General features: G+C 43.4%; 2 protein-coding genes across 2 annotated transcripts; one reads left to right on the top strand and one right to left on the bottom strand.

The window, feature by feature from the left end:
* Positions 1-2,927: 2,927 nt before the first annotated feature.
* LOC115672984 (probable adenylate kinase 6, chloroplastic) lies at positions 2,928-6,356 on the bottom strand. The gene is made up of 4 exons (XM_030594994.2): positions 5,837-6,356; positions 5,510-5,650; positions 3,679-3,951; positions 2,928-3,412 (listed from the first exon to the last, which is right to left on the bottom strand). The coding sequence occupies exons 1-4, from the start codon at positions 6,140-6,142 to the stop codon at positions 3,269-3,271; spliced, it is 864 nt and encodes a 287-aa protein (XP_030450854.1). The 5' UTR covers positions 6,143-6,356; the 3' UTR covers positions 2,928-3,268.
* A 2,655-nt stretch (positions 6,357-9,011) lies between these two features.
* LOC115673299 (zinc finger CCCH domain-containing protein 11) lies at positions 9,012-12,209 on the top strand. The gene is made up of 8 exons (XM_030595428.2): positions 9,012-9,374; positions 9,629-9,713; positions 9,887-10,027; positions 10,142-10,230; positions 10,697-10,885; positions 11,053-11,183; positions 11,266-11,368; positions 11,810-12,209. Exons 1-8 carry the CDS (start codon positions 9,201-9,203, stop codon positions 11,990-11,992), a joined length of 1,095 nt encoding a protein of 364 aa, XP_030451288.1. The 5' UTR covers positions 9,012-9,200; the 3' UTR covers positions 11,993-12,209.
* Positions 12,210-12,756: the final 547 nt, after the last annotated feature.

The raw sequence follows: 12,756 nt of genomic DNA, 5'->3' as shown, positions 1-12,756 counted from the left end.
AGTACTTCTGACAAATTTTGATCGAATGTTGCTGACGTGGACGCGACTGGCCTACGTGGCACCGTCGATGCTGACGTTGATAATTTTTAATAATATTTTAATTTTTTTGATTTATTTTTTTTTCTTTTTTCCTTCTTCTTCCTTCTGCCGGTGACTAACCACCGGCTACAAGCGATGGCCAGGCGGGCGGGCGGGCCTTGCCTGAGCGAAGGTCACCGTCCCCCGCCACAAGTGAGGGCGTGCCTCGGCAAGGGTCGGCCTCGCCTAGGCCAAATCTGGCGAGGCCGCCCTAGCCTGGCGAGGGCCTGCCTCATTAGATTTGGTGAGGGGAGCCCCATCGGGGTTCACTTGTGACGAGCGATAGTGACCCTCGCCCAAGCGAGACCATCCAGCCCGGCCATAGCCGATGGCTGGTCACCAGAAAAGGAAGAAGACAGGAAATAAAGAAAAAAATAGTAAAAAATAAAATATTATCAAAAAATTGTTCACGTCGGCATCGGTTATGTCATGTAGGCCGGTTGGCATTCACATTAGCAATATCCGGCCAAAATTAACTGGAAGGATTAATTGGCACTTAGTCAAAAAGTTTGGGACTAAATTGGCACAATTAAATGGTTTAAAACTAATTTGGCACAAATATTATAGGTTTAGGACTTTTTTTGACACTTTTACCTACAATCCAATAATATTGGGTTACACCCAATTACATATGCAACCCCGCCGGAAAAAAGAATAGAAAAGAGAATAAAATGAAAAAAATAATAAAATTTTAAAAATTTTCCGCATTAGATTGGTTGTACCACGTAAGACGCCCGACGTCAATGTCATTAATTTCCGGTCAAAATTAGCTGAATGGACTACATTGACAAATTGTTAAAAGATTTATAACTAAATTGGTAAAATCGAAAAATTTAGAACTTCTTTTGCTTATTCCCCCTCCTTAACCGACAGGGAATCACGGTCACTTCTCTGCACATATTTTTCAGTCGTCCTCATTTCACCCCGCGCCTTAAAATCCGTAGCAAACAAGCGGGAAAATTACCAAAAAAGTCCTAAACCTTTTGCAATTGTGCCAATTCAGTCCTAAACCTTTTTTTTTGGCCAATTCAGTCCTAAACCTTTTGCAATTGTGCCAATTCAGTCCATCTGGCCACTTTTGGCCGGCCTGTGCTGACGTGGCAATTTTTAATAATTTTTTTTTCGATTTTTTATTTTTTTCTCTTTCTTTTTTTTTTTCCCTATTTTCTTCCCCGGTCGCTGGTCCGGCGACCGGGGAGAGGCTGAGGCCGGCGGGGTGGACCTCGCCGGCCATGGGCGAGGTCGAGCTCGCCCGGTGACGGCGAGGCCGCCCAGATCTGGCGAGACCTCGCCGTCGCCTAGCAAGGTCGACCTCACCTGGCGACGGCGAGGCTCGACCTTGCCCGGCGACGGCAAGGCCGCCCAGATCTAATGAGGCCTCGCCAGTGCCGGCGAGGTCAACCTCGCCCGGCGACGGCGAGGTCAACCTCGCCAGATCTGGGCGAGGCCTCGCCCGGCGACGGCGAGGCCGCCCAGATCTGGCGAGACCTCGCCGTCGCTTGGCGAGGTCGACCTCGCCCGGCGACTGCGAGGCTCGACCTCGCCCGGCGACGGCGAGGCAGCCCAGATCTGGCGAGACCTCGCCGTCGATGAACGAGGTCGAGCCTCGCCATGGCCGGGCGAGGTCGAGCTTGCCCAGCGACGGCGAGGCCTCGCCCAGATCTGGCGAGGCCTCGCCCAGATCTGGCGAGGCCTCGCCAATGCCGGCAAGGGCCAGCCTCGCCCATGGCCGGCGAGGTCCACCCCGCCGGCCTCAGTCTCTCGCCGGTCGCCGGACCGGCAATCGGGGAAGAAAATAGGGGAAAAAAAAAAGAAAGAGAAAAAAAAAATCGAAAAATAATAAAAATATATATTAAAAATTGCCACGTCAGCACCGGCCGGCCAAAAGTGGCCGAATGGACTAAATTGGCACAATTGTAAAAGGTTTAGGACTGAATTGGCAAAAAAAAAAGGTTTAGGACTGAATTGGCACAATTGCAAAAGGTTTAGGACTTTTTTGGTAATTTTCCCCAAACAAGCAGACCGCATCATCGAGAAGAAGTTTGGAACATTGACAAGAATACAACTTGATATGATCAAAATCGAGGGATTGGCGTTTCTTGTCGTTCTGGGTCGAAGACACTGCCCTTGACGATCACAGGCAATTCAAGACTCCTCAAGGCTCAAATTAATCAATATACAATGGTAGTTTCCTACTCTGGAGCGACTTATGTTCGGTCCCCGGGGCTTTCAAATTTCGTTTCTTTCGAATATGATGAACTTTACTTGCAATCGCCACGCTGTGATCGGGATTTCTCCAAGTTTCGGGTGAAAATTCTGACGGGGCTGCACCGATTGCGAATAAGTTAATGTGTTTGGTAAAAGAACTCACTGACCAGACATTAGGTACAACTTACAGCGATTATCCAAGGAATTACCCTCAAAACAAAGTTTGAAGGCACCACAATGTGATGCCAGATAAGGGGGGGCGGTGAAAAAACAATAATCTCGTATTGCAGTAACGAGCATAGTTCTTGCACAACCAGACTTTCATTGGACATCCTAACTGAAGCATTCCATCAAGCAAGATCAACAACAATAACCAACAATATGGCCTCATCCTACTAAGGGTGCTCAACTAAGAAAGATCAAGACAGTGTCCGCGGGCGTGCGCGCAAAGGAACTCATGCACGTAAACCAGAATTCACAGAACAGCTGCAAAGTTGCACCACTTACATCGAGTACCCCACCCCCCCCAAAAAAAAAAAAATCACTGCAGCGAAAAGATCCAGACTTTTTGCAACCAAAGGCAAAAACAGGAGAGTAGCATACTAAAAGCACAATAAAAAAGCAGGAGGGACATCGCGCCATTTCTGTTCATACTTGATGTTTTTTGACTAAGTATTCGCACTTCATATTGGCATGTGAAATACACCCGGTAATTCATTTCCCACCGCTCTCAACTGGAATATTCTCCAGTGAGAATGAATCATCAATCAATTAGATAGCTTATACAGTTAACCCTTAGCATCCAAATACTATGATAATTCTAGAGACGTTCACCTGCAACCGGTCACGTAAAATTGCTCTGGCAGACTCGTGCTTATTGTCTATACATTCCTACTGTACCACTCGAAATAGGTAGCAATGACGTCTTTGGCATACAAAGAATGAAACAACTCCCCATCTTCTAGATACAATACGTCAGAAATTATGCTGCTGCAGATCTTTTATCATCATTGTCTCCAAGGTTCAAAGCTTGCAGCAGCTTTGGCCACGACTCTGGGATCCCTCCTGGTAGATCAAACTCTAATAACTTGCCACGCTGTCTATAAAAATCTTCCACAGGTTTTGTCTGCCAAATCAAATATTCACAGATAACAAGGGTATACATGATCGCAAAGAAGAAACCAAACTCGGAATCTGATCGTTATTTCAGAGATGATATAGAAACATGAAGAGGGAAGTATATTTGAGCTTTGCTCGTGTTATGCTCCTCTTTTGGGGGATGCTGTGAGAATGCACGAGTATACATGTATTTTAAGAAGTAGATGACAAAGATGACAGTGACAACAGCAAGTTCTCAAGACGGTCGGAAGTTTTAGAATCATGGAGACATACCAGCTCATTGTATATGCGAAGTCGTTCCTTTACAACTTCTTCAGTGTCATCAGACCGAGTGATCATCTTTGATGCACACTGTGGAGGGGGAAGGAGTGGAGCCATATACATTCCAGGTTGGCCATTCTCACCCTTGATGTCAATACTGGCAATGTTGTAATTTCCTCCACATTGACTGCAGATCCTCCTTCCAAGGCATTTTGCCAGTAGAGCTTCTTCACGAAGCTTTAAATTGACCACTAAGTCGATATCGGTTACTCCTTCCAATATCTCCTGAAAATCAGAGAAAATATAAAAGAAACTGCACCAAAAAAAATTCGTAAACATAAAGAAACTATGATGACTATGTTAAAAGCAGTTTTCACTGAAAGTTACCACAATAAGACGAGTTCCTCAATAAATAGAAAAACAGAATTTTCTAAACAAGAAAGTGCTATGGAAGTCAACGAAAAGACAGCACGATGCTAGGCATCTTAAGACACAAGGTCCTTCACCACACATTGACCCTAAGCTGAGCTAAGGACAATCATTTGAAATATGCTAGTTTGCCACACAGAGAAGCACATAGAAACAAGAGCTGGGGATGATCCCGAACACACGCACGCACGACACGACACGCCAATCAGATGAACTTTTATATGGATTCCTCTGTACTCAGAGAAGTATATTGATTTAAACATAGGTGTAAAATACAATCTCAATCGTGTACATTCTGGATGATAAGGAGGACTTATAGGCAAAAGGTTGGTTATTGTCCGACCGGACATGCCTTACGGACAGACATCAGATCCACTTTGAAAAACTACTCAAAACAAGACAGATTAGTACCTACTCAAAAGATCACATGTGCAACAAAGGCAGGGTGAGCTAAGAACACATTTATTTAAATTTATATTGCAATCTACCTTTACTTTTCAACAGAGGGTTGAGATAGTGATAGATTTAATGACAGCAAGAGAAAGACACTAGGGATGGCCTGTGATGTTTGACCCAATTACTGCAAAGGTCTATCTATCCTCCTCCCCTGGGCATGTAATCTTCATCAGTGTAATAAAATCTATATAAGTAAATTAACTGAAGCAGAACAATGACTTCACCATATAACTCAACAATTAAAAGGAGCTGCAACTAGATAAACTACCACAAATAGGAGGTGATTGTGCCTGTCACTGGTGTCCTGACTATAAAATCACTCAGTATCATCTCGTAGACTGACTTTACCTCGATAACAAGGAGAAAAAGTAGCACATGTAGAGGAAGTGAGAGCTTACAAGAGCAAGCTTGCCAAAATTCCAAAAGCTTAGGCGGCTTTTAGTAAGCTTTTGGAATATAATCCTCTCAATCCTAGCATGTGCAGTCAATGTGGGACATAGTCCACGAGGAGCTCACTACATGGCATACATAATAGCCAACAAATATGCCTGTAGAACTGAAATGGTAAAGGATCAGGCTTATAATTCTTTCTGGTAACAGCCTGGGGACATTTCCAATTCAACCGAAACTGCTCCTAAACTTTAGGCGTAAAGACAGTTCCTTGCTGAGAAGGTACAGAAGAACTGGAACCAAAAACAACAATTTCTTACTCATTTTACTAAAATAAGATAAAAAGAAGTAGAAAAACAATTGGTGGATTACTTTACAGAGTTATTTGCAGCTATTACACTCGTAGAAATGCTTAACACTATTAGCCCCTGAAGTTTCCCAATAACTCGGCAACTCAACCATCAAATTGCACATAAAATCAGCCACTCAACAACAGAGAATAGTCACTTCAGTGAAGCTATCGGAGCAAATCAAGTAGTACCCAAAGCCAAACAGCAGAAATTCTCACCGCCTGTCTTACGGTCCGAGGGAAGCCATCGAGTATGAATCCAGTCTCACCCTTCGCTTCTCGGGCCTCGAGACGTTTCGACAGTAAATCCATAACTATTTCATCTGGCACCAATTTCCCCTGGTTAACGATCTCTGCAAGCTGCAAAACATCAATCAACGAACATAAAACGACCAGGCATTTTCGCAACCGATCTAAAAAGCATCCACTCTCACCACAATACTTCACTTCCCTCCCTAAAGCTCAACGGCTAAACCAAGTTTAAGGACGCTCCATGCCCATGATAGCAACAAATTCCAAGATTCGATCGCAACACGGAACACGAACCTGCGAAGAGAGCGGACCGGAGGCGGCGAGCTCGTCCCGGACGAGGTCGCCGGTGGCTATGTGGGGGACGCCGATGAGGCTCGACAGCCGCGAGGCGTAGGTCCCCTTCCCGACGCCGGGGCAGCCGAGGAAGACCCACTGGTGATTCCTCCCCTCAGGGCTCCGCTGCAGCGGGAGGAGGAGCTGCTGCTGCTGCTGCTCCTGCTCCGAGGCAAAGCCCCGCGCCGATCCGAGCTCGAGCCCGGAGCAGAGGCCCCGCGCGACCATCGAGGCCCTCGCCAGCAGGAGCCGCTTCGAGACGGCCATTGGGGTCGGCCGGCGAGGGTTTGGAGAAGCCAACACACACGCGCGCGCGCGCGCGCGCACAGACAGAGATAGAGAGAGAAAGAGGCGGTGTTTCAGACGGAGGGGTGTTTCGGAAGAGTTGCGGCGGATGGTTCCATGGAGAGCGTGGGGCGACGCGACGTGGGCTCTTGGCCTCCTTCTCCTTCTCCTTCTCCTTCGCGTCGCGGGTCGTCGTCGTCGTCGTCGTCTTCTTCGTCGCACGTGACGGTGGGGGAGAGGTTGGACAGGGGGATGGTTCCACGAAGAAAACGTGATCGTTAATGGCGGACTTTCGGGGGGAAGGGAGGGGCGGCGGCGGCGGCGTGCCCACGCACCGGAATCTTACCGCGGGATTTTCTTTTTCTCCCTCGGGTATCTCTCTTTCGATTCCCCCCGTTAAACTAATTAAAGAGAACGGCTGGAAAAAATCCGGACATATTTGAAATTCATTTTTTGGGGGTCGGATTATTTGCTGGAAGCGAGACACACGACCACGTCGTCATCTTCCCGACCATGCCCCCAGTCGAACTCACAAAGTCAACCCCGAAAAGGGGAAAAAAATTCAAATAAGGGCAAATACAAAGAGAGAGCGAGAAACGTTCCGTGAGAAATAAAGAGCAAATGCCCTCCTTTAGTGTCAAAATATGTTAAAAAAATTGAAAGAAAAATATGTTCATAAGAAAAAGAGAGAAATAGTCACAAAAATGCTCAAACCATAACTATTATGACACATTTACCCTGAATTTTTTTGTAACGTCAAAAAATCCCAAACTATGCCTGTTATAACTCATTTATCCTAAATTTTTCTTACAACATAAAAAATCCCAAACTTATACTTATGTGACATATTTACCATCCGTCAAGATTCCGTTAGAATGATTTTTCAGCTAAAACAACGTCGTTTTTATTTTACTTAAGCCCTATGGGTATCATGCGGTCATGTGGGTAGATTTTTAACGGTTCTCATTGACAAAATTTTGACGGAGGATAAATGTGTCATATAGGTCACCGTCGCTTGGGTGGCGATGGTCGCACGACCTCAGGCGCCCCTTGTTGGTGTCGCACAACCTCGTCACCCTCTCGCTGGCCCTTTGCCATCCCGATTTGGCCTTGTCGGCTCTAGCCAGCCGCCCTTGCGTAAAAGAGATGAATAGTAACAACGAGGAGCAAAATCGAATAATTAAAGAATTAGTGATGGTAAATTGGGAAGAAAAAAAATTAGCCCAAAGTTGAGGATTTCCCCAAGAGGCTTTAGAGGCTAAAAGCCCTTTGGAAAGCTGAACCAAACGGGACCTAATTTTTCTATAGATTTCTCGTACTTATATTAATCTAAATCTTGTTCTCAATTTTTTTTAGAACGATATAATTTTCATGTTTTACATTTCGTATTTTCTTAATTAAATTTAGTTAAATATGTAAACTAGGTAATTAAAATAGCATGAATATCAATCCGATACAATTCTAAATGAATTTTACTCTAACTATTATAGAGATCATAAGCTAAATATTCTAAACGGAACTATTGTAATTTTATAAAGACTAAAAGGGTAAAAAGGTAATAAAATGATAAACATGTTTTTTGATTGATTTAGAAAGTGGATAAAAACAAAAAAATGCTCTAATATTGGGGAAATAGTGTAATTACAAAAAGTTTTAACGTTTTTATGGAAAGTTGAGGGGCTAGATTGAACAAATAGATAGCTTGGGGATTAAATTGAACATTTAGGAATAGTTCAAGAACCATATTGAACAGATTAAATGTTTAAGGATGCACATTGGGTCAAAGTTTAGGAGAAATTTATGTCATTTAAAAAAAATGTTAAGTGTCAAAATGTTAAAAGCTGTAAATCAAAATAAAAGCTTTGGATAAGAATTCACAAATGAATATTGAATATCACTATTTTCCTATCAAACCTCGAATCATGCGTAATCTCGAGATGTTTTGGAATTATCACTAATACAGTTAACTTTACATTAAATATGTTTTCTACAAAACGAATTAGGAACCGAGCTTATCTCCATTTCAGTCGAATCATTTAAGTGAAAATTATTAATATTACCAAACACGCGTATAATTTTTTAAAGCGCCAGATATGTTAATTTTTAGCACTTTTATAAGGAGGTTTTGAATAGTCAGTAGTGTTTGGCCCGGTCAAGCGTTTAGGGCGACGCACCTGTATATCTAAAAAGAAATAAAACACAAAATTTTCTTAGAGTTTTTGTGGAAAATTGATGATCTTCGACACACCTGTAAATCTAAAAGGAAGAAACCACAAATTTTTTGAGAGTTTTTGTGGAAATTGATGATCTTCTTCTTCCTTGATGTTCAAATATTGGACCGGAGTAGGTCCTTAAAAGGCTCTATCTCCATCTTCGTCTAGACCTCGGGATCACCGAGATGTAAAATTTTCGGAGGGTATTCCCTCATCCTAGGGAAGAAAAAAAATGTAAGGGGAATAGGGGGTGCGAAATGTGTGGACATCAAGACTTTCAAATAAGGAATGCATTCATGGGGCCCCGCCTCATAGGTTGAGCTAACGCACCGTTAAATTTGGAAAGATGTACACAAAAATTTGTAAGAGTTTTTGAGGAGAATTGATGATCTTCAACGCGCTTGTTAATCTAAAAAGAAGAAAAACACAAAATTTTCTGAGAGTTTCCGTGGAAGTTGATGATGTTTCCCTTCTCCTCCTCCTACGTTATAATCTGTAGAATAATGGAATGGGCCATGTAAAAGGAAGGAATGGGCCTAATTGAATGGGCTCTCGGCCTTCAAGTTTCGCCACTTATTTCCCGATTTGCCACTGTCTCTCTCTCTCTCTCTCTCTCTCTGAGCAAGCTCGAAACCTTGGAAGCTTTTGTTCCGGACGAACAACCCTAATCCCATTCCCAACTCTGCCCCACGCCCCTCCAAAAACATCAAAATCCCCCTTCCACCAATCCGATCCTCGCTTAGCCCTTCCCCATCCGCCGCGCTCGATCGGATCGTCTTCCGTTCATCTCTCTTCCCGGTCCTTGATTCGAGCAGCGGCGAGCGACAATGCCTCCGAAGCAGCAGCAATCCAAGGCGGACGTGGCGAAGAAGCAGAAGGTCGTGGAGGACAAGACGTTCGGGCTCAAGAACAAGAACAAGAGCAAGAACGTCCAGAAGTACGTCCAATCGCTCCAGCAATCGGTCCAGCCGAAACCCGACGCCTCGAAAGTCGCCGCCAAGGTCATTCTTTTCTCCTCATCTCGTATCGAAAACGCCAGCTTGCGAATTGGGTATGGAGCAATCGGTCCTGATTGTTCTTGTGGAATTTACAAACGAGAGAGTACTTGGGTTTTTTTTTTTTTTTTTTAATTTTCATGCTGAGAAACAACGAGTGTTTAGTGTTTTGGGTGAAATGGAATAATAACGGTGCAGAATTGGCAAGATTTGCTGTTTCATTTGTTTCCCCTGTTAAAAAATGTCCATGTCGTGAGCAGAAGAAGAAGGAGGAAGAGAAGGCCAGGGAGAAGGAGCTCAATGATCTATTCAAGATTGCTGTCAGCCAGCCAAAAGTGCCTGTTGGTATGTAATGTGCACTTGCATTGTGATTACTTCGTACTTCTAGCCTCTTTGGAGCAATAGTTGTCGTCGACTCGTCCACGAATTGTACTTATAGTTCTTGGTGATTTATAGTGGGAAGTAACTTATCTGTAGATTTTACTTTCTTCAATATAGTATGGTGTTTTGGTGGATAGGTGTTGATCCCAAATCTATATTATGCGAATTTTACAAGGCGGGGCAGTGTACTAAAGGCTTTAAATGCAAATTTTCCCATGATTTGAATGTCCAAAGGAAGGGTGAGAAGATAGACATTTACAGCGATAAACGCGACGAAGGTAATTCGCTGGCCTTTTCTGTGGATTGTTGTCCACATGCCTTTCTTTAGCTGTCTTGCGTCCTATATTTGAGCTATCCTACAGTCTGATAATAATGATTACTTCGGATTTAAGAAACAATGGAGGATTGGGATCAAGAGACATTGGAGAAGGTTGTGGAGTCAAAGAAGAACGAATATAATCAGAATAAGCCCACTGAGATTGTATGTCTCTCTCTCTCTCTCTCTCTCTCTCATCCATGCACACAGTCACCGAGGCTTGCATGTGAACGAGCTATAGGCTTTCAACTGCTCTGTATTGCTTAAAGTTGGGCAAGCTTCTTTCACTGTTCTTATTGTCTTGTGATTGTCCTCAGATAGTTAAGATGGTTTATTCCTGTAGTTTTATTACAAAACTAATGATCTGCTCTACAAAGAAATGCACAAAGGACTGGCCCATCAGTTTAATGTTACTTATTGTCTTGTGATTGAACACATCATGTATATTTCACTTTGGTAGAAAAATCTTTTCATATGTGCTCCCTCACAGCAGTCCATGCTTGACTTTATTGTTTGTTTTCTGGAGATGTCTCTTGGCATTCATACTATAAGTCTTTGTTATGTTCTAAGAAGGACCTTGATATTTTCTTCCTTGTTAGAATAACATATGATCATGGTTTTGTGTAAACAGGTTTGCAAGTACTTTTTGGAGGCAGTTGAAAAGAAACAATATGGTTGGTTCTGGGTATGCCCAAACGGTGGAAAAGAGTGCCACTATAGACATGCTTTACCACCAGGATATGTTTTAAAGTCGCAAATGAAGGCACTTATTGAGGAAGAAGCTGAAAAGGCCCCCATTGAAGATGAGATTGAAGACCAGGTTATCAGCATCGACCATATTTTCCGTCATAATAAGAAAACTAGCGTTTTTTTTTTCCAATTTGTTTCAACAGCAGCCAGAAATTTTATTTTCCTGATAAGTATCTGCATGTACCATCACTATACATCAAGATTGCTGCTTACATTTTGAATCTTTGATTACTTCAGCGATCGAAATTGACTGCTTCAACTCCAATGACTCCCGATTTATTCATGCAATGGAAGATGAAAAAGATTGACGAAAGGGAAGCCGGTTTGGCTGCTCAGCGAGCAGAAAGGGCCAAGAATGACCGCATGAGGTATTATTTTTAATTTTTTCCTGTGTACTAGGAGAAACCTGTTGGGAGGATATGATGCTAATGCGGTTTGCCGTCACTTCAGTGGGCGCGAGTTGTTTCTTTCAGATGCTAGCTTATTTGTGGATGATGCTGAGGCATATGAGAAGTACCAGAGAGATGAAGAACTGGAAGATGCCAAAGACAATGTAAACCCTCTTCACCTTTCTTTTTGGGGTTATATAGTAATTTAGGCTCTTAGCAATTAGGAAGCTAAAAGTTTCTTATGGCTTTGGAGTATGACCGTAATTGCAGATCGTAGTTGGCTACAGAGCATTGGTATCAAAATGGTCTCTTAAATTTGCAAAAAAATTGTCTGTTTAATTCAAGTAACCCGATGACAATATACAGTTGATGAAGTGGTAATTCGTAATAACTGCTGATGTTGACCAATCTGCTAAAGCATGTCGAATGTGCAATTACTGTGTCCAAAGAGTGAACTAGTGCATATCCATCACCTTTTGGTATCCCTTTGAAGGGAGCAACATTTGATGTGTGGAGGCTGGCTCAAAGATATCCGTGCTTGTTAATCTTTTGAGTTCTACGGTCCTATATCTTTTATTCTTACCTTTGCATTTGTTCAATTTCAGGGAGGAGAGAAATCAGCAGAGGGGGGACCGAGCACATCAAGAAGTGCGGTGGCCGAATCTGAAGAGGTCCTGCTCGATGACGACGACGACGAGCTGGACATGGATGAATTAAATGAACTTGAAGCTAGTTTGTCAAGAACGTCAATTCAAATTCGCGAGCCAGGAATTGAGACTTCATCCTGAAAGATCAAGTGGGAGAGAGGTTGCTCTGGAAGCTTTGCCCAACTTGAGAGCAGATTGAATGTTCCGGTTAGATCATCTTTTTTGGGACCCGTTTTCTGCATCATTAATTGTTCTGAATTAGGGGTGATACCAGTTTTGATTTAGTCGTCCCGGCGTAGCTGAATAATGTAATTATTCACATATGAAAGACTGACTGGTCAAGGTTGTATTTGCGAAAGTACTGAGGTTGCTGTCTTGTTTTCTTTTTTGGGTTTTTGTCAGTCCTAATGATGCTTTCTCTAAAACATAGGCTCCTCGTAAATTTGCGGAAGCATCCGCATAAATTAAACTTTGGAAGTAATGGCAAGATTAGGGTTTGAGTCTCCGGAAAATGAGAAAAAGTATTTTCAAACGAACTTATCTTCAAGGAAAGTGATTTTCTTATGTTTGGCTAAAATTTTCAGATAATATGGTAGTCTAATGTTTGTTACTCTAGGGCTCGGTTCGAAAACCAAGGACCCGGGTTCGGGCATCGGGTGCCTTAGGCTTTTGTGCCAGGGTCTCGGGTTTGGCATAGGGGACTCGAACTCGAACCAGGGCATGGAGGACCCGAGCTCGACCTCTAGGGACCTGGCGCCAGGGATGTCTAGCCCAGCCATTGAGGTCCCTAGTCTAGTCACTGGAGACTCGGGCACAAGTGCAGGAGTCTTGGGCCCAGTCTCAGGGGATACGGGCGCGGGTTCCAGGGATCGTAGCTTAGACTTCGGGGAAACGGCTTGACCTTG

Source organism: Syzygium oleosum, unplaced genomic scaffold, assembly GCF_021117445.2.
Source record: "Syzygium oleosum isolate NSW1041296 unplaced genomic scaffold, Sole_v2.1 Sole_v2.02, whole genome shotgun sequence".
Taxonomy (NCBI): domain Eukaryota; kingdom Viridiplantae; phylum Streptophyta; class Magnoliopsida; order Myrtales; family Myrtaceae; genus Syzygium; species Syzygium oleosum.
This window is presented reverse-complemented; position numbering and strand designations above follow the sequence as displayed.